General features: G+C 41.3%; 1 protein-coding gene across 1 annotated transcript; it reads right to left on the reverse strand.

Moving 5' to 3' along the window:
* Window positions 1-3,201: 3,201 nt before the first annotated feature.
* Window positions 3,202-24,700, reverse strand: wdr4 (WD repeat domain 4). The gene is made up of 11 exons (XM_079170563.1): window positions 24,574-24,700; window positions 23,109-23,177; window positions 22,709-22,855; window positions 22,463-22,619; window positions 20,183-20,295; window positions 19,819-19,879; window positions 19,074-19,178; window positions 11,325-11,386; window positions 9,009-9,195; window positions 7,982-8,051; window positions 3,202-5,085 (listed from the first exon to the last, which is right to left on the reverse strand). The coding sequence occupies exons 1-11, from the start codon at window positions 24,654-24,656 to the stop codon at window positions 4,895-4,897; spliced, it is 1,245 nt and encodes a 414-aa protein (XP_079026689.1). The 5' UTR covers window positions 24,657-24,700; the 3' UTR covers window positions 3,202-4,894.
* Between the last annotated feature and the right edge of the window lie 384 nt (window positions 24,701-25,084).

Genomic DNA, 25,084 nt, shown 5'->3' on the forward strand with positions numbered 1-25,084 from the left:
ACAAAATCCTGTCTGGACTGTTAATTAATGTCTGCTTAATTTCTTATCTGCAACACAGCCTCTTGAAAATGGTTTCAGTTATCTAAACCTTTTCTATACTTCGTTCTACACACTGTATGAACATGCAATGCTTATGTATAATGGTCTGCTACTTCACAAGGATGGATTACCGAACCAGCAAAGTCAGCAACTGCCCTAGAGCCCTACTTTTCCCCTTAGTTTTTGGTGATTTGATAAACTGCACATTTGTTCAGAAATATGCTCCCCTAAGCACAATATTGGCTGCAACAATCAATACTGACTAATGGGTCAATGGGCTATATTTAGTGTGAAAGAATCATTCATAGTGATGAATCCATAGAGAATTATCTTTACTACTGTAGCGTGAACGGATCCCGCCCCGGGGAAAGGGGGACAGGCTTACACACCTAACACGGTGGTTACTCCTGACGGCTGTCCTTCCCGTGTGAGTTAGTCTCCTCACGGAGGTATCAGAACAATACCGTAGGCCTTTTATCTCACCCTGTAGCTGAATCGTTAGGATTTCGGATTAATTGTCTTCCTGAGAGTCTTGTATGGCTACGTCCTAGGCGTTCTCAGTAGGATGTAACCCTAACACTCAGTATGAATAGTTATGTAGAACGTCTGTACTTTACTATTGCCTATTGTGAACATTCTCACTGTTTATGACTAACACTGCCAAGTCTTCACCCAGGGTACTCACCTTTAAGTTCCTTTGGTAGAGTTGGTCTTCACCTCTGTATCACACGGATGAGGGACAGGGGAAGAGGGTCAAACTGTTCTAAAAAACCAGTCTCTAGTTTGGGTCCAGTCACTTACAAATGGTAAGGCTGTGGTTTTATTAAAGTTTTTCCAAAGCAATCATATATAACAATGTTAAACTCACTGAAACAGTCTCCGTGGTACTCAAACTAATGTTGAATATCCTGTTGTTTTTCAGGGTCTCTCAGTCAGCTCTCACTGTAAGTTTTTAATTTTTTCTTCTTTTTCATGCTTCTCTCCCATCTCTGAGCGGGGAAGACAGCAGAAGGGTGTTCTACTCCCTGCTCAGGGGGAAAGACCCCTAAGGGTCTATTAAAGAAGTCTCTCCCAGACTCTACGCTGGGCAAAAAGGGCGCATCTCACAGTTTTCCTGCCTCTTTTATGCTATTTTGACTAGTACCTCCCCTAATCACATACAGGAGGCATCTGGTACCAGAGTTAACAACAGAATGTAACTGGTTGTAACTGGATTGGTCCGGATAGAACCAAAGCACTATTCAAGGCTAAAGTGACTGTTACATAAAGTGTCTAAGCAGTTTATGTTTCTATCACTTCTATCATGAAATAAAACAGTTTATGTTAAATCAATTATAATAAGTGTAAACAAGTTTAGTTAGTGCCACTGCCATGCATAAACATACCTGTTATCTTGCATACAATACTGAACTATTAAAATAATGGACAGATTCCTGTTTGGAAAAAAAAAGAAAATGGTCTAATCAACCGAATATTTCACGGACCCCCTGTTGAAGACCTCTGATTTAAATGTTATGCGCATCTAAAAATGTGACAAAAGAGAAAAATGATGATTTTAGCTGGCGACGGATTTTTTGCGGGCCTGGATCTGTGACCGGGGCCTGGAGGTGCAGTGTGTTGGATCTGTCGCCATTTAGCTTTGAGTTTCGGATTGCGTCCATCTAAAACTTCTCCCGTGTATCAAGCGTGTAGGAGAACTATGATGGCTGACACGAAAACGCAAAAACACAAATGGCCCTCTCTGGAGCCAGTGTTTGCTTTGTCTGCTCTGGGCTGCTGTGGAAACATGGCGGTGCAAGTTGCATCCCAGTGAACTCCATATGTAGATGTAAAAGTCTCGTTCTAAAGTCACAAAATCACGATTCTTATTTTTAGGTGACTATACAATAAATAACGATACTTATCAAGTATTAAGTACCCCCCCCAAATGCTACACACTGGCCTTTAAAGGCACAATTGATTGTTTCAACAGCAAAGTTCAAGACAGGATTGGAATCTGCTTAATTGCTCAACAGGTCCCCTAATCTCTGTTGACACACCCATCCAAACTCCATTCTGCTGATGAAAACCATGTTATATGGTTGAATGCTCAGAACAGCTGCTAAATTGACCTGGAGTTATTAATGTTTTTTCAACGACACAAAAAACACCCAGAGTTATTAGTTTGTGAGCACAGACTGAACACAGCATGGCATTGGTTCAGTTTGTACATTTTGACATGTCATTGTGGAGAAGCACAGGTGTAAGTAATATAACTGAATATTGCATACTACATACTACCTGTATATTTATACTAGTCTTTAGTATAACGTGTCCCCTGCAAAGACAATCGCAACTTTACAAAGCCAGTTAAGCTTAAAGAAAGCTAAATGTTTCTCCAAACATTCTACAGTTTATTGTTAGTTGGCTGTTCCTGAAGCCATTTAACCCCAATTCACAATTAATTTGATTTTTTTCTTAATGTGAGCAGCTTCTCCATCTGCCTAATGCATTGCATTGTGGGACAGTAGTGTCCATAAACAGCACTCTTAGAAATCAGTCTTATAGCCTTTCAGTCTGCATACAGACTCTTTAGAAGGTTTGTTTAGTCACTTACCATGTGAACAAACAACATACCAACATGGCTAGGATTAGTGTGAAGTCTGGATGTGTCACAGGTCTGGTATTGGGAATAAGTGGATAGCAGGGCTATCCTTCAATCAGAGTAATTGGTGGTTCGATCTCCGGCTCCGCTAATCGATGTGTCGAAGTGTCCTTGAGCAAGACACTTAACCCCAACATCGTAGCTGTGCCTACGGTGGATAAATGTGATTGAATCTGAATAGTAAGTCGTTTTGGATAAAAGCGTTTGCTAAATGACTGTAATGTGATGTGCATGTTGGCTCACTTTCATGTAAATCAATGATCTGTTGGGGGGCCTTTGGAGATAATCTTGTCCTGGGCACGAGCAAGACACGTGCCGGCCTGACTGGGACGCACTCCTTCATCATAGCTGTACTGACTTTAACAATATCCAATTTTATATCTTAAAGCCACTGGGGGGGCGAACGGGAGAACTTGTTCGGATGAGTGTTCCACAAACATTTCACTGTCCAATGCGCTGTCTTTCTTTCGATCCGTTGATCCATTTATTCCATTTGCACATTGACACCATAACAGCACCACAGTATACTTGACAGGATAATATAACACCTTGAAACTCTAAGCTGAAACTCTGGCTGAGACGACACCTTGACAAGATCAAAAACTGTCAGCTTCCCGTCCACATCCAACTGGTTCTCATTACCAGGCACTTACCTATATGCACTTTTAGGTCAATGTGCCACCCTCTGTTCAATGTCAGAACTGCATGTGTAAACCCACCCTGTGTTTCCCTCAAAAACAAAAGAAACCAACAAAACTACATTATGGCTCCAACAATAGCATTGTGCCTTGAACTTTGACCATCTCGCTCATTTATCTGTCGCAGTCTGTCGCTCCAAGCTTTGACGCTGTCATCAGGCGGACATCTGACATTGATTGGGAATTGATTTGGACTTACTGCAACAAATATTTGTTATTAAAGTGTATTTTTACACATTTGACTCAACACACCACTTTCTAAAGAAATAGAATAAATGATCTGTCTGTCTTTCTGAATGCCTTGTATTCTGTAATAGTGGCACAGAAACAATTCTGCATTCATTTTATGAGGGCATTTATGTTACATTTTTCTGGGTTAATGCTAAACATGTATTAGAAATGTCTTGTGGGACTAAGATGAATTAACAGAACGGGGAAATGATCTGGACAGAAGATGCCTTTATTTTAAAACTATGCATAAATGCAAATAGTCTGAAAGGAAACCCAATATTCAGCAGTTCAAGCATGGAATTCAATTCTACTTTGAAACACTAAAAAGGAGTGACACATCATAAAGCCATCAGGACTATGGTTATCCACAATGCCCTCAGAAGCCCACAGTTGTAAAATTGCAACATGTATTTGAGACAGTGTAGTATTCACAAACACTATCCCAACACCCAAAACTCTAAACTGTACCATAGAAACGGTTTGTGTGGGGAAGCAGTCATAATGTAAGACATACCACTTTCCAAGACCAAACAGCATGGCTGTCTCAGAGATAGAAAGCCTTCATGATTTCCAAAAAGAATAATGCACATCATTTGGAGGGATTTCTTATTGTTTCAAAAACGCAACACTGGGTTTAAATGACGTCACATATTCACACAAAAGGCCCCATCTGAGTCACATTAATCTTGCCAACTATAGCAATATACAGTGTACATATACTGTATATGAATATAGGGGTTACGGTTGAGGGTTAACCCTTCATATGCTGTAGAGTTGTGGTTCAGAGACTATTTACTTTCAACGGCCACTTTATTAGGTAAATCTCTTCAACTGCTCATTATCTCATTAGCCCATCATTATCTAACCTCTGGTCAGACCATACTGTGGTTCTCATGCAAATCAAAGACGTTCTTCAAATCCAGGCATGCTGCATCAATTCTGTGCACGAGACAAAAATACGTAAAAAATGTGGTGTAACGCACAGGAAGTAACAAGTTCAGAGTGTGGAGCAGCAGTGACTGTGAGGACAGGACATATGGTGCACATTCACAAATGGAATGCGTCATTCAGTGGTGGTGGCAAAAACAGAAGGCACAGTTTAATTAGCTGCAACGTTTATTTCTCTAAATCAGCCAGAAATTTAAGCCAAACACAAAATTCCCTCTAGACAGGCCATGTGGTCGAGCACATGCTCTCCACGTGCCTCATCAATACATCATTCAAAGCATCAAACATAAAGGAAGTAATAGCTCTCTCTCTCTCTCTCTCTCAGCGTGTCTGTTCAGGTAGATGACTGAATTCCAGCTTCTGACGTCTCCTTCTTGGCCTTCTTGTTGCCATTTGCTTTCCGTGCCATCCCCCTCTTCAGCTGCTGCTCCTCCAGTCTCTGCTGCTTCTTCTGTAGGTATGTCGTCACGTTGTCAAAGCTCACCTTGTACAGGTGCTCGAAGCGGCTGTCGGTCCTTGTGGAGGCTGTTGTGTAAGAGGAAACGGTTGGTGACAGGAACCACATGCACATGACAAATAGTAGACGGGGACATAAACCAAAATTGTAATATTCTGGTCATATCTGACCGCATATCGCCGAATTTGTCTTTGTAAGATGGAAGCAAGAAACACTGTTTGCAAACACAGGTGTTGTCCAGCAAACAATGTAGGCTTCGTAGATCATTGGCAGACTTTCCGGGGAAAACCTGGTCTGCTTAGGAGAAACGGCTTTATCGAGAAACCTGAGCCAGTTTATTAGAGGATTTAGTCTATAGCAACCCAGAGTTAAGACCAGGAAGCAGAGTTGCAGTCTTACACACTTCTCTGCGCTTCCATCTGTTATACAGTAGTTTACCGTGCCCCAGGTCTGTATTCTGAATGAAGTTTAATCCTTAAAACAGATAAAGTAATTTTTGTTGGTGACTTTAATATTCATGTGGGTGTCGATAATGATAGCCTTAGTACTGCATTTATCACATTATTAGATTTGATTGGCTTCTGTCAGAGTGTACAGAAACACACTCACTGTTTTAACCCTCGACCTGGTTCTGGCTTATGGCATTAAAATAGAAGATTTAATAGTCTTTCCATAGCACCCTCTTTTATCGGACCATTACCTAATAACTTTTGAATTTCTACTACCGGAGTGTACCATTAGGGAAGTTTCTACACTAGATGTCTATCTGATAGTGCTGTAGCTCAATTTAAAGAAGCGATTCCGTCTGTATTTAATTCTATATCATGTCCCAATATAACAGAGGATTGCTATGCTAACTTTAGTCCGTCCCAGATTGATCATCTTGTCGATAGTGCTACAGGCTCACTGAGAATTACACTAGACTCTATTGCTCCTCTAAAAAAGAAGTTAGTAAAAAAAAGGACGTTCGCACCATGGTATAACCCTCAAACCCGCAAATTAAAGCAAACATGATAAAAACTTGAAAGAACATGGCGTTCCACCAATTTGGAAGAATCTCGATTAGTCTGGCAGGACAGTCTTAAACATATAAGATGTAATGCCAGAGCAGCCTATTACTCATCATTAATAGAGAAAATAAGAACAACTCCAGGTTTCTCTTCAGCACTGTAGCCAGACTGACAGAGTCAGAGCTCTGTTGAGCCGAGTATTTCTACAGACCTCAGTAGTAGTGACATCATGAACTTCTTTAATGATAACATTATAACTATTAGAGAGAACATTAATAATCTCCTGCCCTCAACCAGTACCGATCAATCCCCAAATAGAGTAACCTTGGAAACAGCAGTAAACCCTGATATATATTTAGATGGCTTTTCTTCCATCGACCTTGACAAATTGACTTCAACAATGTCTTCATCTAAATCTTCTACCTGTCTCTTAGACCCTATACCGACTAGGCTGCTTAAAGAAGTGCTACCGTTAGTTAGCACTTCTTTACTAGATATGATCAACCTGTCTTTACTAACAGGCCATGTAACACAGTCCTTCAAAGTAGCTGTAATTAAACCTCTTCTTAAGAAGCCCACTCTTGATCCAGAGGCGTTGGCTAACTACAGACCGATCTCTAACCTTCCCTCCCTCTCTAAGATCCTTGAGAAAGCAGCTGCGAATCAGTTGTGTGACTTTCTATATAACAATAGTTTATTTGAAGATTTTCAGTCAGGATTTAGAGAGCATCATAGACACAGCTCTGGTGAAAATGACTAATGACCTTCTAATTGCATCAGACAAAGGACTTGTGTCTGTTCTTGTCTTGTTAGACCTTAGTGCTGCATTCAACACCATAGACCATTACATCCTGTTACAGAGACTAGAACATTTGATAGGTTTTAAAGGAACCGCACTAAGATGGTTTAAGTCCTATTTATCAGATCGATCTCAGTTTGTAAACGATGAAACCTCGATGAAGACCAATGTTAGTCATGGAGTTCCACAAGGTTCTGTGCTTGGACCAATCTTATTCACCTTATATATTCTTCCTTTAGGCAATATTATCAGAAAACACTCCTTAAACTTTCATTGTTATGCAGATGATACTCAATTATATCTATCAATCAAACCAGATAAAACCAACCAGCTCACTAAACTTCAAGCATGTTTTAAGGACATAAAAACCTGGATGACCTGCAACTTCCTGACGTTAAACTCAGACAACAGTGAGGTAATTGTACTTGACCCACAAAAAAAATTATCTAATGATATAGTTTCCATGGCCATGGCCTTAAGCCCCATCATAAATAATCTCAGAGTTCTCTTTGATCAGGATATGTCCTTTAACTCCCACATAAAACTAATTTCAAGGACTGCCTTTTTTCACCTAAATCAGGCACATCCTGTCTCCAATAAGTCTCTTAGGACTCTCCAGTTGATCCAAAATGCTGCAGTACGTGTACTAACAAAGACTGGGAAAAGAGATCATATTACTCCATCTGTATGCATTCATGTCCCACTAATGCACGTTACTAACTTTGCTTCTTCACCGGAGTCTTTGTGCTTTCTCCCCGTGGCCCTGCTCAACACCCACTGCTACTATTAAGGCTACTAAACCTCATCTACAAACCTGCAGATGGGGACATACTGGAGTACGTGTAGCCCTACAGCAGGGCTGTCCCCGCCCTCAGTGATTCAGTGTCACACACTGTACTAGTTAGATTATTACAGAGGCCAATCTGATCAAACACATCATCAAGAACAAAAGCCCTGCTGAATAAAGCCTGTGTCAGCGACACAAGATGTTTGGGGGAGGCCATGTGACACTGCAGGCTATTTCTGTCTAGAGGGTGCGAGAGGGGCGAGGATGAGAGAGGGAGGACATAGGAGATGCACCTACAAAGAGGCCAAAAGGCCACATGGAAGTATGTGTGTGTGTGTGTGTGTGTGTGTGTGTGTATGATGACTCACCCTCAAGTGTCTCCCAGTGAGGCTTGAAGGCTTCAGTCACTCTGTTCAGTTCAGGGCTCTCAGCATCACACTAGATGGAGCAGGAGAGTGTGCAGGTCAGGCACAGTCAGTACACACAAGAGATGGAAGTGTACCGAAGAAATGTTAAATACTAAAGATGACCACAGTCAGTACACACTGCAGAATAAGCAGCTCCTGTACCTAACTCCCTTTAAAAATGCCATTTTAATATCAGGAGATTCCCAGAGGTTGTGAGTGCCTAATGAACAGATAGTAGATAGTAGATACCATGGCAACCACAAATGTCCTGCAGTAAACCACATGTCACGCTCTCTAATATACTGCTTAATTCAACCTTTATTTACACTGAGGAACATGAATCCCCTTCAACAAATGGACTGAGTTTACACCATAAAAATATAATACTGGATATTTGTATCATAATAACATTTACTGCATCATCTAAGCAAGTGTGAATCAAAAGCATCAGTGTAATATAACCATCACTGACACATGTAAAGCTGAGATTAGCCATTTCCTTACTTAAGATGTAGGCAAAAACTGTGTGACTGTGTCACATTAGTTATTGACTTTGTAAATGCTCATACTGAGCTGCAATACTCATATTGGCCAGATGTGCATGAACAGGTGGTTGAGTTGTGAGGTCAGAGCTCCTGTTGCTGCTTCAGTTTTTAGTAAGTATTTAAGTTAAGAGTTTATAATGTGTTGTCATTTAAGCACAAAAATACATTTTTTATTCAATTATATGTTATAATGTAATGTGCAGCAAAGCATGAACAAAGGGCTCAGGGCCTTCTTCTTCCTCCCAGCAGTCTCATCATACTGTATGTTATAGTAAACATCTGACTGACTGTGCATGCACGACAAACCCACGATTCCAGTGCAAATGTAGCCAATATGTAGATTTCCATCATTTCAATATCTTCAACTAATCTTTTTGTGTGTATGTGCTTGTGTAAGAAACAAACAACAGTTAGGACATGTGTCTGAATGTATCACACTGTACCTCCCAGGAGTTTTGTCTGTGTGTGTAAATTTGGAGTGGTGCATCACTGGAGTCCATCAGCACCCAGAAACGGCCCTCCGGGTCAAAGGCCATATCCAGGGGACAGTGGGGCAGGAAGAGCCTGCTGTGTGGCACAAGCTTGTCTTCGCCCTCCTGGTCCAGGGTAAAAAACTGAACGGTGGACACTCTGAGGACACACAGGACACGTCAAACTGTTGAATCAATCAAGGGATTCATCTATCATTGTATCAAATGTATTTTGAACGTAGAACATTGAAGGGATAGCTTCACTTTGTGACTCTGACTTACAGTGAGTGTCATCTACATGTACACTATATATACTACAAAGCTCTACAGTGACCTTGTGCCTCTAAAGATCCAAACATACATCATGACCAAGTTAAAAGCAGCTGTCTGTCCACAGCAAATCTAGAAAACGGTGTGAGAAACGTTTAACAGGTTATGAAACATTCTCAGTTAAATGGAGCTCAAGCACAAGTTCAGTCAGGAAGACACTAACGGGTAATGTCTGTCTCTCCTCTCCTTGTAATTACTCTATCAGCTGATTGGGGGCGTGCACTTTTAACTATCCAACCAGATGCGGCACAGTTTCCTTAAGCCAATCATATCTGTGCGGTCAACTTTAAAAGTGTTCTCTCTGCTGCTGTCAGTTGTCATTTCAGCTAAGCAGACGTGACCCTCCTCCACCCCAGTCACCTCCAGTCAGCATCACATTCATGCTCCTGATTCATCATCAGATTGGAGCAACTCCCTTCACCACCACCACCAGTGTCTGGACTCCAGGGGGGATTAGGCCTATTGGACCGCAGTATCCCTACCCTCGGTGATAGTACTTCATGATGGAGTCCAATCGCCAAAGACTTTGCACTTTTCATATTTGCATGTGTAATAAATCATTGTTAAACTATAAAACAAGTCTCTCCTGATTGAAATACTGCTACCTCTATATGACCTAGTAAACTCAGTAAAAGAGTCTATTTCTATACAGTTATTCTTAGTTATTGTCATTGGTGCTACTGGGTCAGATTACTTGTTCACTCACTCCACTTCTATCCACATGGTTGTTAGGTTTTCCTTTCCCTTTTTTAGAATCCATTTATTTTATTTCGGTCATTCTGTGATCATTGCATTACAGTCATTTAGCAGACGCTTTTATCCAAAGCGACTTACAATTCAGATGCTATTACACCGTAGGCACAGCTGGTTAAGTGTCACATTGAAATGTCTAGCAGAGCCGGTGATCGAACAGCCGACCCTCTGATTGAAGGATGGCCCTGCTCTCCACTTAGCCACATCACCTTCCAGTACTGATATTTAGAGGTGAAAAGTAATCCAGTACATTTTCTTAAATACTGAGCCTTCACAATTTTACTCAACATTTCAGAGGACAATATTGTATTTTTTGCTTCCCTACACCCTGTGGACCCACCCTCCGCAGAGACAAGCATCGGGGTCGGGTGCAATGCCGATACTTTTGATCGATTTAGAACAGCCTTGATCGCAGCGACTGTGTGGTCTTCTCCATTGTTTGTTATTATCATTGACAACAGCTCGACCGCAGCTCGACCGCAGCTCGACAAAAAAGGCATTAGTCCTGCCCCTGGCACTGATTGGCTAATAGATAGTTCCTCCGCTATGTTTATTGGTCGATCACTTTTTAATTGAGGATCTGCTGCTTTTCTCTGTCGCACTGTAAATTCAGTCTGTCTGGGCTGCGGACTGTTGATCTGATTTGATGTCATTTTTAACAAATAAATGAATAATTAAAGCAATCGATAGACTAATGATACTGAAAATAACATTTAGTTGGATTCCCATACATCTCATTTACAATTCAGAAAAGGGATTTATTATTAAAACCTTTGTTAAGGTAACATAAAATCATTTTTGGGTAACACACAGCAGTTCATTGGTTAATCTTTGTTTTTGTATTCTCCCAGTTTTATTTGGGGGAGGGGGAAGGGTCCTGTTTCGATGTTTGGATCATGGACGGAGGATGTCATGTAGACAAGCAACACGTAGGAAACATAATAGTGTTTGATTTCAATTGAGACCAGATATCTTTTTAGCTCAGAGGGTATGATTTGTTTCATATTTATTTAGTCATTATCATCTACCCAAGATCTTCCTCGTTGCCAGTGTTTTGTACATCTTAGGTAAAGAGGTAAAAATGAAACACGTATGTATGTATGGTTTACATTTTGTACTACCTTGTTATTTTCAAGTGCCTTCTCCATTTCAAATGTTAATTGTAAAAAGAAATGTTAGTCAAATGACAGATTTTGTTACACTCACCTTTCACACTGCACAGCTACATGGCGAGCGTCAGGAGAGCTGGTGATACGGCATACAGTTGACTTGTAGGAAATAAAACAAAGACAAGGAGTGGTGAAGTCATTACAGGTATCTTACTGTTCTTTTTACAAAATAAGGGGATGTTACTTACTGTAATGGTACTTAATAAGTAAGAGCATCAACGTGGTTTTGCCTAATTGCTCTAAATATCTCTAAGCCAGGGCTTGAAAGATTACGGTCACTTTAAAGATTAAATAGATAGATTAAATGACCATACATTTAATCTATTGTGAAAATAAAAAGGTGCAGTAATGCATCTTTAAAGTGACCGTAATGTGAAAGGTGTTGCTCGTAGTAACAAACCCTCATTAGAGAATTATCATCAGCTCTACAGAGCGTTTTAGCCTCTTTCTGCTCATTGCTGTGGTGTTCGGGCTGCTTCCAGTGAAAAAGCTCTGATGTCCTGAGTGCAAACAACACTAAAGTAAAACACACACTGTAACAGCGTGGAATGGTCCTTTTAAAAAAGAAACACAATATTGTGGCAGTATCGCTGCACATGTACATGTTTACTGACTTTATAAGAACAGTAAAGTGGTTTCATCATGTAAATGCCACCATGCTGCAGCGATGAGAAGCAGCAGTTTCCCAAGTTGACGAAACAAAGCAATACGAAAAGACCAAACCTTATGGTCTGAAGTTTTGAATGGATTTTCACAAAAACAGAAAGAAAAATAACTTTTTTTCCCACACAGGCCAGCATGTGGACACTGGGTCCAGATAGGACATGGAATAATAATATAAAGAAAGAACAGTAACCTTTCAGACCTAACAAATGACATTTTTTTATATTTCATATTCGAGGGGAGGGCAGAGGTGATGTTTCCATGAACAAACTGTTGAAGAATGTCACAGGAAGGGAGACATCAACTCATCTCCTCTAGAGCAGGGTGTACAGCCACTCTGACCACAACTGATCACTTCTACAGCTGAGTTCAGCACTTTGTGACTTATGCCTGTAAAAAGCACTTTATAAATACATTTCACTTACTTACTTACCTACTGAGTTCTCTGATCTGAGGTCTGGCTTCCTGGACTGTTGAGAGCTGGATTGGACTTGTTCAATAACAAGTGTTTACCTTTAAAATGCACTCAATGCTTGGTAGCCTAAGCAAACAGATTAAAACTAACATTACAAACTTGGGAGTCATTTTAGACTCTGATTTAAATTGAAATCCTCATTTTAACAATGTCATTAAAACTGGCCTTTTCATTTTAGGAATATCGCCAATGTCAGGGCTTTTTTTAACTCGATGCTGAAATGCTCATTCATGCATTTATTATGAGCCATTTAGACTGTTGTAACTTCATTTTCACTGGATTACCTAATAAGACGATAAGAAAACTAAAGCTAGTTCAGAATGCTGAAGCCAGGGTCGCATTACCCCAGAGTGTAAGACACAGCTACCTTTCAACTAAATTGCTCCTCCCCAAACAGACTTTCATTTTATGTTCCAGCCAGATCACTAAAGTCCTCCACCCTGTTTCTCTTAAATGTTCCTAGTGTGTCCCATAAAAGTAATAGTGAGAGTGCCTTCTCTTCTATGCCCCTAAACAGTGGAATTTACTGCCTCTGGATATCAGAATGCAAAACTCTCCCTGTATTTCTTAAAGGAAATGAAAAACCTCTCTTTTAAATCCAGCATTTAACCTAAAGTATTTCTACTTAGGCACGTGGTGCTTGAGCAAAATGCTAACACATCTTAGCTTCATTACCCGACGGACCCCATAGGTACCAGATGTGCTCGGCCTGCCAGATCGGCTTGGGGTCCTGCCCTTACAAATAAAGTCACACATTCTGATTGGCTGTATGTGGGAGAGACTAAACTGTGCACCCTTATGCACCGCTCCTACTCTGCGTGTGATTGGCTATATCCTTCCAGGCCGTTGCTAAATGCTAACGTTAGCCTAGCTATGATGCTTAACGAGGCTATGGACTAACGGTCGAGAGAGCTAGTTCCTAGTCCTAAGGTAGGATACCTGATCCACTTCTGAGAAATTTTTAGGCGAGAAATCAACGGTCACAATCTTTGTAATTTCCCAATTCAGAGGGTTCAATCTGTTTCAGCCCTGTGGGCCTTTGCACTCTCCTTTTATTTGTCTTAAGGCATGGAGCTCTTTAGTTATATGGAGCTCAAGCGCAAGTTCAGTCAGGAAGACACTAACGGGTAATCTCTGTCTCTCCTCTCCTTGTAATTACTCTATCAGCTGATTGGGGGCGTGCACTTTTAACTATCCAACCAGATGCGGCACAGTTTCCTTAAGCCAATCATATCTGTGCGGTCAACTTTAAAAGTGTTCTCTCTGCTGCTGTCAGTTGTCATTTCAGCTAAGCAAACGCGAGGCGAAACAATTCCCCTTACCCTTTTAAACATCTAGTTGTGGGTAAATGAGACAATGACGGATCCCGACTTTGATCGTTTCTGGAAGAGTCGGGTCTCAACATCGATGTTTAGCCGGAGCCGGCATTCAGCCTGCCAGGTGGCTGGCGCACACTCGCCCAGCGCGGCGCAGCAGCTCCCCACAGACAAGCAAGGGGCCCTCTTGGCTCAGCTAGAAGTTTGCGGTGGTATCCGAGTAAGGCTAACAGTTACTCGCGATCAGTCGATCCATCGCCGGTGGGCGCACCGGAAGAATCAGGCTCATCCCGAGCTCCGCGGGCGGAGTCGCGTCCCGTACTCTTTCCCCACCAGCAACACCTGGCCTCCATTGCAGACAACACCGTAATTTCCACTGGGTAGCTTCATCCTCTCCATCGATGCTGGTCTTTAATCTCTGGTAAACGATGCTGCTTCTATTATATTAACATCGGCGCCACCAGGACTCCATGCGGCAACCAGTAGCCATGTTAAATCAGCTCCACAGGACAGTTCAGGCTCCTCGCGGTTTAACAGAGACTTTGTTTCCGCGCCTCGTCATTTACCGACAAATGAGGAAATCATGGGTCTGACACACGTCTGGAGCTCCGGAGCATCACTCATTTAATCAGTATGATAGCGCCTGTTCCAGTAGTGGAAGTGGAGCGTATTCACGAGACTACAATCATTATGAGCGGGAATAAACACAACTAAGCAGCAGTTAAACTTAGTTTATCATCTCCGTAGTGAAGGGCGCGATGTGTACTCGAGGCAGGTAATCACGGCAGGCGCGTGATGCGGGTAGGCCCGCAAGTGGTCACGGTTTGGTCATGCACCTCCGAATTCAATCTGGCACGGGCTGTGCTCATGATCAATGGTATATCACAAATAGTGCACTGATAAAACACTGACATGTCTGGGGATTATAGGAGATGGGCCAATTCGTTTGAGATGCTTCAGAACAGGGTTTAATTTGAGTAAATGTTTGGCAGCCAAATCCAATAGTTATATTATTATTAGATATTTAACCTTTGTTTCTTTATGATACATGTAATACTTTACTTCTTTCCTAACAGGGCTTGGCTAAGGCGATAAGTAGTTCATGAATATGAGGCTACAGCTGGCTACAATCCCTCCTCGGCATTGTGGAGGTTAGTTCATGGCTTGTGTTAGCTATACCAACATTCTATGGATATATCTATGAGTAACACTCATCTTTTATTCTTCACAGCCACGTTGTTTGTACGCCTCTGGTGTTTTAGACAATAATAACGCATAGAGCTGGGTATTGAAATAGAGTTTTACAAAGTCCAATTTGAGAGTTCCTCATGCAAAGGTCCGGAACATCAAAGTGCGTGATGATTTAGTCCCATTTCAATGGACGTAGCCCAACAGTTGTATCAACGTTTGCATGTAGCCAGCAGCTGATTATTAAATCAAGAAGTCGAAGGAATATGTCATGTAAGTAAGGGTTGCTTTTATAGTTTAAATGACATAACAGAAGCTTTTTAAGAACTTGCATCTTAAAAGATAAAGTACCTAATTTAATGGAACTGTATCGCTACGCAGCGTTAGAATTCAGTGCAATCATGGTGATGCGATGTAAAGGAAAGTATGACATTACAGCGTATCTTAAAGAGGATTGTGTGCAGCAACGTTATTTGTGGTTTAAACCACTTGGTTCAGCTCTATTCCTCTTTTTACATCATAGTTGGGCAGTGAAATCATGCGATAGGATTCCGATTATTGGGCTCGTAGCTCATATCAGTACCTCTATTTTGGAGTGAGTGGGTGCGTTTGCTCAAAAGATGTTGCTTAGTGGCGCTTCACCTGGCTGCTTTGTATAATCGTAATGGTCTCTGGACATATGAAACACACTGGGTTAAACTGCAGGGGAGGAATGGACATCTAAGAGTCTGTCCATATTGGTTAAGGCGGATTAGTGGCAAAACATACTTGGACATTTATACATAAAGTCTAATTGCCTCAATTCAAGCTCTTCCCCTAAGGATGCGCTTTTCCTCTCCTGCTCGTTGGACATGGCATCTTCCTTTTCCTAAGATGCACAATCTACCTTGATGACAGGTGCTGCGCTGACCTGTGTGTCAGATCGCTGTGCAGTCACTGGAATGGTGTAACATTCTACAAACAAGCTGGTGATTTTCGCTGATTTACTAAAATGTCGACACGGATGCAGGCCATCCGCGGGTTTTGGGGGGGGTTCTGTCAAGGCCTGTGGTTTACTAGACTCAAAGGGTAACTCAAGCTCATTAAAGCCTTAAAAATGTGTACGGTAAGTGATGCATATAACTGGTGGTGGTGTCATGTTGACTTTGTTTCCGGCATTTTTGCATGTCATTTAATTTGTCCAATAGCATTATCTCATTCATGCAAAATGTTCTTTATATTATCTCTAAAGCTACCTCTCGCATTCTATGCCAGTGGATCTTCGCATCACGGTATAAGACCTTGGCTCTCAAGTCTGTTGGACTCACACCATTGTGGTCTAATTGGTACGTGACTTGGCTGGTAACTCATGGCTTAAACACTCCAAATGCGGCGGTGCTGCACAGCAGATGTGGCGTAGATAGACTGGGTTTTGCCCTTTCAAATCCATGCTTAAGTACCTCTGGGTAAGACCTATTAGTTGCTCCACTATTCTTACCCCAGGTAACATTCCTTTATCCAAAACGTGGTAGCAGTTGGAGGTTATCCTCACTAGACTCAACTTCTCACCTCAGCTACACTCTGGGCACTCTTTTTAGAATAGGGCCGCTACTTCGGCAGCTAACCAAGGCATCTCCTCTACTACCCTACAAAATTGGGTCGTTGGTCATCCTCTGCCTTCACGTCTTACGTCCACTCTGATCTCAACACCATCCTTGAGAAGCAAGATCATTGAAGCCTTAAAATCCGGTAAGGAATGCATATAACTGGTGGTGGTGACATGTTCACGTCGATTGTTATATTATTGATAGGTCATATTATTAGTATTTGCTCATAGCAGGGGATAGCATTATATCCTTCTGAAAATGTTCCTTCTAATAACACTAAAGATATTTCTCTAGCGTGCTAATGGGTAGTCTCTCATCACGGTATAATACCGTGCCCTCCCTGCTGTGTTTACCTTACTCTATTTTCCTCTGGTGTGACTCGACCGTTTTCCCCATCTGATTGGTCTAACACTGTTTCTCAATCTCCTGGTCGCACGTGACCTGGCTTATCGTGACTGTGTTTCCTAGGTGAACGTGACCTGGATTAACGTAACTGTGTTTCCTAGGTGACCGTGACCTGGCTTAACGTGTCTGTTTCCTGGTCCGATGGGACCGCTTTCCATTCCCAAAAGAAAGATGGGTCTGAGGTGCCCTATTTCTCATTTCCTGGTCCAAGTGAAAAGAGACCGGTCCAAGGACACAATTTCTAGTTTCGCAGTCAGAATGACAACATTTCTAGTTTCGCGGTCCGAATGTTGTGAGACCTGTCAAAAGCTTGACATACGTTCTAGTTTCCCGGGCGGCCCGGTCTGGTTGTGCTGAGGCAGCAAGACCCCCAACCGTGCTGTTCTGCGTTCTCCCTTGAACCCCCCTATTCTGTGCTGCGGTCTAAACGTGACCCCCGACTATCCTAAGCTGCGGTCTAACCTGACCCAACCTATCCTTGTCTGCGGTCTAGCTTGACCCTCACCTATCCCGTCCTGCGCTCGGGCCCTCTGCAGGGCCGACCCACCATATATTTCGGGATCTGTTGAAATCCTACCATACTTCACTATGGGCTATCTAGACCCGCACTATCCTGTATCTGCGGTCTAACCTGACCCAACCTGTCCTAGTCTGCAGTCCTTCGTGACATTCTTCTATCCTTGGCTTTGACTAACCTTGACCTCTTACCTCTGGTCTAACATCTACTCACTCACGTTCTAGCCTTGAATTCCCTCGTGACTAATTTTCTATGTTCTTAGGAAATTCACCACAGCAGTAAGGTATTTATTTATTTATATAAATAAATTTCTTTTAGGGGATTAGGCCTATTGGACCGCAGTATCCCTACCCTCGGTGATAGTACTTCATGATGGAGTCCAATCGCCAAAGACTTTGCACTTTTCATATTTGCATGTGTAATAAATCATTGTTAAACTATAAAACAAGTCTCTCCTGATTGAAATATGAATATTGATCAATATTCATGTGTTTATTACTATCTAAATCAGGGGTGTCGTTTTCACTCTGGGCCACATCAGCATCATGGTTTCCCCCAAAGGGCCGGTTGTCAGCAGGGGGGGGGGCAGACTGCTGCATCACCACATCCGCTAGTGGAGGTGTGCGCGCGCGGATCAGGGAGGAACTCCGCTTTGCGAGATACAAAGAGCAGAGGATAATTGTAAATTGTGTCAAGTCTGACTTTTACATTTTTCTTTTTTGGCTGGCAGATTCACGGGCCACAAGAAATGACGTGGCAGGCGGAGGGTGTTTGACACCCTTGATCTGGTTGGGGATATTTTTGTTATTTGTAACATGCTATATGGAAATAAATACAGTTTTGAACTAAAACTTCAATCAAACAGTCAACATGTAAACGGTAAACATGGCCAAAAGAGTGAGACCATCTAAATATATATTTATGAATTGTGTCAGAAATGTTGTATTTTAGTTTATTTTCATAAAATGTACATTCCAAGTTGTAGTTAAGAGTAGTAGAAGACATTTTGTTGCATCATTACCCATAGATCTTGATTCTTATGGGTATATTGCCTTTGAAATTAGATTTTATACGAGGTGATCTTATTTTTTTCTTTACTGCATCTCCGCTTACTCTGGAATGGCAATATAAATAGATTTACTTACAATGGATTCCTTTTCCTTAACTTCTTACATTTCAAATGAGACCAGAATTATGCCTTATGGTTGAGGAGCTATCTCCGATTCATTTTGGGTGGGCTATTTCAGGCAGTTTGTCTGAGGGATAGGGCTAGATGTTAACAGGTCAGTTAGCATGCTAATATTTGCTAATTAGCACAAAACACAAAGGACAGCTTTGGTCATAAACCAAAAAGTCAGAGGATTACCAAAGTCATTATCATTTATCCAGCAGGGAAGATAGATATATGCATCAAATTTGATGGCAATAGAGGTTGAGACATTTCACTCAAAACCACAAATGGCGACCTCGTGGTGGTGCTAGAGGAAAAGTCAAGGAATCATCACAATCAGTGGGATTCATCCTCTGGGGACGATGAATATCTGAACCGGTTTGTGGCAATCCATCCAATAGTTGGTGAGATATATCAGTGAAAGATGAAGGGTCCCGGTATCACCAGTCATCAGGACATGCTTACCTTGTGTTTGACAGCCTCAGAACTCGGTGCATCTTCAAGCTCCTTGAGGTCCCAGCTCTGCAGCTTACGACCAGACTCGTACTCCCACAGCTTGATGGTCCCGTCCTGACAAACACACATATTACATGACATTGGTTTCAGTTAATCGTCCCTGATGAAACCTTTGGGTCAGTTTGATGTTATGCGGTCAAAGTTTCAATGTACATTAGATCTTTGCTGCATTAAAATACAAACTTATGTCTTGCACAAGCGTGAGACTGTTTATACGGAAGTGTTTGAATAGTAAGGTTTTAGAGTAGATGCATGTGTTTGTGAAGTAGTGAGCATACTACTGGAAAATGACACTTGGACTTCACTGCACAAGTTGTGTGAGATTTTGTAAACAGATGTTTTGATATAATTTTGCTGTTTTTAACAATGCCCCAATTTACTTCAATTGATCAAGACTTTTCTCCATTCACCGGGAAAGCATGATGAAAAACAAAGTTTTCATCAAGAAATCAAGGTAACATTTTTATTTCAATCCCCATTGTGTTACCTCCTCCAGTGATAGATAGTGACTAACAAACTGATAAACAATTGGTCATTTTGTGAAGTATTCCTTTAAAAAGCAGATGAAAATCCAAGAGTCACATCTACACCCAAATCTTATTTTGACGATAGACTAAAATGGAGAGCATGAAGCTCATAGCGTAGCCTGCGTGCATGTGTATGTATGTTAATGTAACTTGTAATGCACACACACCCCCGATCCAGACAGCAGCCAGTGTGGATGACCTGGAGGGACCAGCAAAGCACTGACAAACCTGAACGAAAACACAGGAAGAGTATTAATCAAATAAAACTTTACCAAGTTATCTGATTGCACAGGTTCAGCTAGACTGCAGCTTCTAAACCGTATAAGGTCTGCCAAGACAGGTGATAGACAGGAACGCCACATTACGCTGTATTGTATATTAATTCAAATATTTTCAGTTTGCCCTACAATAACTGTCACCTAACACTCCACTAAAGTAAGGTCTAAAATACATTACACTAAATAAGTATTGCAAAAGGAAACTTAAAAAAGCATCTAGGAGAAATTATTCCCTTTAGGTTCAGTTACTCACTGTTGATGTCCCAGGCAGAAGGACTGGATGTTGTATGGAGACCTGAGGTGGCTCACTCTGATCTTCTCGTCACGGTCTGCTGTGATGATGTACTTGTCGTCTGGCGACATGCTCTGAAAGACAGCAGAAGGGGGCAATCATTCAGTCGCTCAACTCAGGCAGACACATTATGAGACAATGGTAGACTAATAAGCCCAAGATCACGAGGGGATAAATGTGTCAGCAGTGTTCTTGCCAGGAACAGAAAAAAACAAACCTTGTCCTGTTTCATGTTCTGCTTTCTGTTGGAGTCAACAGTAACAGGTGCAACGTTTTACACAAAGATGAACATTGTTCAACTCTCGGGCTGAAAGAAATGCCAAATGTGCAGCGCTCATGTGCAGAATAGACGCCTCCCGCCTCGTCACGCTCCCATTGCAAATAATTAAGAAAATATACAGGCTGCAGGAAGAAAGGCTTCGTTGTAAATGGCCCTTAATACAGCATTTTTATCAGGAATATCACCACAGACACCCAGTTCATTACATTACAGTCATTTAGCAGAAGCTTTTATCCAAAGCGACTTACAATAAGTATATTCAACATAGTATTCAAGAGAACTACTAGTCACCAGAAGTCATAAGTGCATCTCCTTTGTTAAACAAGCATCTAAGAGCATAAATCAGAGCAAATGTACAGTGCAGAAACAAACTAATACGAATACAGTAAGTGCTAAGTGGAAGGCTCAGGGTAGTACTTCTTGATCATAATAATGCAAATGTAAAAGAGGTGGAATGCATTGGCTGAAATGAAATCTGGGAACCCACCGGCTATTGCCCGACGAAGATTTGTTTAAAATGAGCTTGTAAACTTGCTACTTGTAAAATAATCCGGTTGTACATCCGTCTCTAAACTCCAATACCAGTCTTGCATCTGAAGTTGCTAATATGACTGTTAACATGGAAAAGAAAGTCTTGACCTGGATATCCACTGGCTCCACGAGAACCCCAGTAATACAGCCCGCTGCACCCAGAGGATATACCTGTCGTCAGACCGATAGTGATGGGTTCCAGAGTTGGTGGGCCATAGGCTGTGTTACCTCCTTCAGTGATAGATAGTGACTTAACATGTATTTAAAAGAAAATCTTCAAGATTGCCACTTTAAATAGCATTAACATAATGTTCTTTGAAAGATACATGTTTTTTATATTCTTTCTTGTAGTGCTGGTGGGCCTCATAGCACCAGAGTTAAGGTTCTTGTGTTTGTTTAATGTCGTTCAAACTCGTACACAATTGATAGACCATGCCATAACGCGTGAAGCCAGTCCGCCAGCGTATTTACAGCATGTCAAATGACAAACGCAGAGTAATGGAAAAGGATATGCTATATATGGGACGCGGTTTTAAACATAATGAATTGAGGTAACAATTATTGTGCCTTTGTCCATACAGCAAAATAAGTTGGTAGCAAATATTATGCATCATAGTCTTTTATTCAACACTTTGGATTTACCCAGACCTGGTGGTGTCCAGTGTCGGGGCTAAATGTACTGAAACAAAAAATATTGCTGAACCTTCTTTCAGTTGGGCATCTCCTTGTTTGCTTGTGGTTAAAGCAGATAAAAGTCCTCGGTTTTGTACAGACTATCATAAGGAAAATGACGCTTATCCAACACCATGCATAGAGACGGTGTTGATCAGGCTTAGTAAATTGATTCACTCAAAGGATATTGGCAAGTACAACAGTCTCAAAGAGCTAGAGATGTCACTTCTTTTGAGTGATGAGTTTAGGGTTGCGAACTCACCGGTGACCTTCAAGTGTCTAATGAATATGGTTGAGCCTGTGCTGGACGGCTGTGCTGTGGATCTTGATGGCGTATTGATCTACAGAGATACCTGGGAAGATCATATCTACTGCATCGGGAAGCTGTCTGATCGGCAGCGCATGTTTTTAAAACGTTCTTATTTTTATATGAATTATTATTATAATAAATAGTTTACCAAAGTTGCAAGTGGCCAAAATACTACCTCAGTCCCAAGCAAGAGGATTGGGTCTCTCTTTGAATCTTGTGCTACTGTCTGTTCAAAATAAATGAGAATAAACAGAGCCAATTACTTTTTCCTCTGCACAGAAGTCACACAGCACAGCAGCTCCTAAACCGGGGATGAACCGCACTTTTTGTATCCCGTTTAAATTAGAATGTGAATCTTTAAACACCTGCAAATATTGAGACATTTTGTAATTAGTTCTCCAGACTACAGTTGTGATGGTTTTGTTTGCCCAGCATTGGTGTTCCTTACTACAGCTAGCAGCATAGACAGGTGGCCCATCTTCAGCTCGCCCTCTCTCTGCGGCTCCACCACTGAGAAGGAGTACACATCTCCTGATTTGTCAGTCGCCAGCAGCTCGTCCTCTGCCTGGCTGAATATCAGGGAGGTACATCTCCTCACCACCCACCTGTGTAACACACAGACATGCACTGCAACTATTAACATATTGCATCCTGATCTGTACAATACATGAATCTGCTGTGGATAAAGTTGTACCTGATGCTGATACACTGCCATGACGACTCACAGTGAAACAGGACCAGTCTCTTGGTGTCATCAGTCAGCGCCACCAGCTTTCCAGATGAAGCCACGGCGAAGGCAAGGACTTTGTCACTTCCCGTTTCCTCTGAGGCACCGCCATCACTGAAGACGGCAGACACAAGCTACAGCTGTTACAATTACAATTCATATTCCAAGTATATTCTATTAATCTTTCCTAGGATCTGTTCTCATTCCCAAAAACTTAAAACTTAATCATGTTAAATAAGTTACTCTTTAATGTCTTCTTTTCTTTGTTGTGTGCATTTCCTATTTGTTTTTTTACAGTGAGGCATGTTTTTAATGTGTAAATGTTTCAAGAATAAATGGTATAATATAGTCATGTGCTTGTTCTTACCTGCTGTTATCATCCTTCCCATTCTTTGGCTTCTTCTCAGCAGTGCTGCAGTCAAACACAAACAATTCTCTGCAATAAAGTACAAATTAGAATGAGTTCCTGCACAATGCCAGTTTCATCATGACTTGTTATTTTTTCACCAATTTATCTAGTTTGAGTTCAGTTCAGTTCAACTGTATCTTTAAATATCAGGAAAATAAACCGGAGGTCCTGTTGGTGTAGATTTAGTCCCTGGAGCAGAAAATACATCACTCACCACAAGGGGAAGTAACAAATATGATTTGTGTTATTATTGTGCCAATTCAATGTCAAATGATTGCACTTAATTACTTGATTTAATAATTATTCATTTTAAATTGTGTATCAGTCATTACTAATAATTCAATTATGAATCATAAACCCATGTAGTATTGTAGAAAGGTGAAAAAAATTATGCTTCAGCCATTATTATACTATTACTATACTTATTATATTTTATCTCCTGACAGAAAAGAAATGCAATCCTAAAAACTGTTTTTGACACCGACTATAATATGTCTGTGGCACAGAGCATCTAACAGTAATATTACTGAAAAGGGATTAGATTCGTAATATATGTATACTCTAATCAGATTAGGGCTGCAACTAGTATATTTAATAATTTTGTGCAGAAAATATAAGACAATAGGAAAAAGGCCCATCAAGAGGTCACAAAGCACAAAATGTTTTGTCCAAGCAACACTCCCAAACCCAAAGATACCCAATTTACAATATGGAAAAGAGGCAACTCCTCTTGTTGGAGAAGCTGAAACCAGTCAGAGAACCCATGGGGTGTCTGACTGAAAAAATAATGAAATGCTTAAACACAAATCAATGAACTGTTTCAGTACTAATTCAGATAATTCATGATTTCAATAGATCATTTTGCATTTGTAAACTGTATTGTATTGAGATGCTGGTTTTTGCACAGCTACTGGTTTCTTTGAATGAAAAAGTGTATGTAAACAAAATGATTAAATGTCTATTTAGGATACTGAAAAGGTATTTTTTTACATTGATACTCAAGTATTGCGCTGAAAGCACCGCCCTTCAGAGGAGTCTTCAACCCACACTAGCAGTCTACACAAGTCATCTTCCTCTGCTTGACCGACACTGAAGAACAAAACAGTACTGTTGCAGCAGGAGGATACAAGTGCTCTCCTTGCATTAACCATGTCACTTTGTGGATGAAGACAGCACCAAACAAGGTGGTGGGGATGATGATGAGATAAAGGCAAACCTGTGTCACACAGATGCCACAACATCTTCACACACATTTCTAAACGCATGTGTACTTTAATCCTGTCTAAGAACCTGGAAATGAACCTAGACATCTCTCCATGCAAAGACGGTTAGCTAGCTAACTCTGCTAGTCAGTAAAGATAACCTGATCCACAGGCAAATAACATCAAGAAATAATGAAACTAGTGTTTAGAGTGATTCAAACCTGGCCTGTTTGGTGTGAATTGCTACGAGTTTCTTGTCGCAGGCGAAAATAAACCACTCTCCACAGAAACCAACGGCAGTCATGGCTGTGTGCGTTTCATGCGACGGTAGCCCATGCGGGGAACTGTATTTTGTCGCGCGCTAATTGCGTCACAAACCACACGACTCACGCCCCCTCGAAAAAGTACAGAATGTACACATGAGATGCACGAGAGCCGCCAATATGCGTGTTGGTGGTAATTAAAGGGTTCCTTATATAACAGACATATAGACCTCCATAGGATATATGAAACAATTAAAGTACACGAGGAGGAGTACGGTGTGTTGCTTAAGCTGCCACAGTTCACACTAAACGCTCAATTTAGTGCGAAAAGTGAGCAGCAGACCACACACATCTTTACGGCACAGCGTCTGCATTCACGTTATAACGTTAGTTAACAGCAGCATTAGCGAATATTATACACAAGTTCACCAGAGACTGTCAAAAGAAACAGACATGCTGACAAAGGACG

This window comes from Pholis gunnellus (assembly GCF_910591455.1).
Source record: "Pholis gunnellus genome assembly, chromosome: 12".
Classification (NCBI taxonomy): domain Eukaryota; kingdom Metazoa; phylum Chordata; class Actinopteri; order Perciformes; family Pholidae; genus Pholis; species Pholis gunnellus.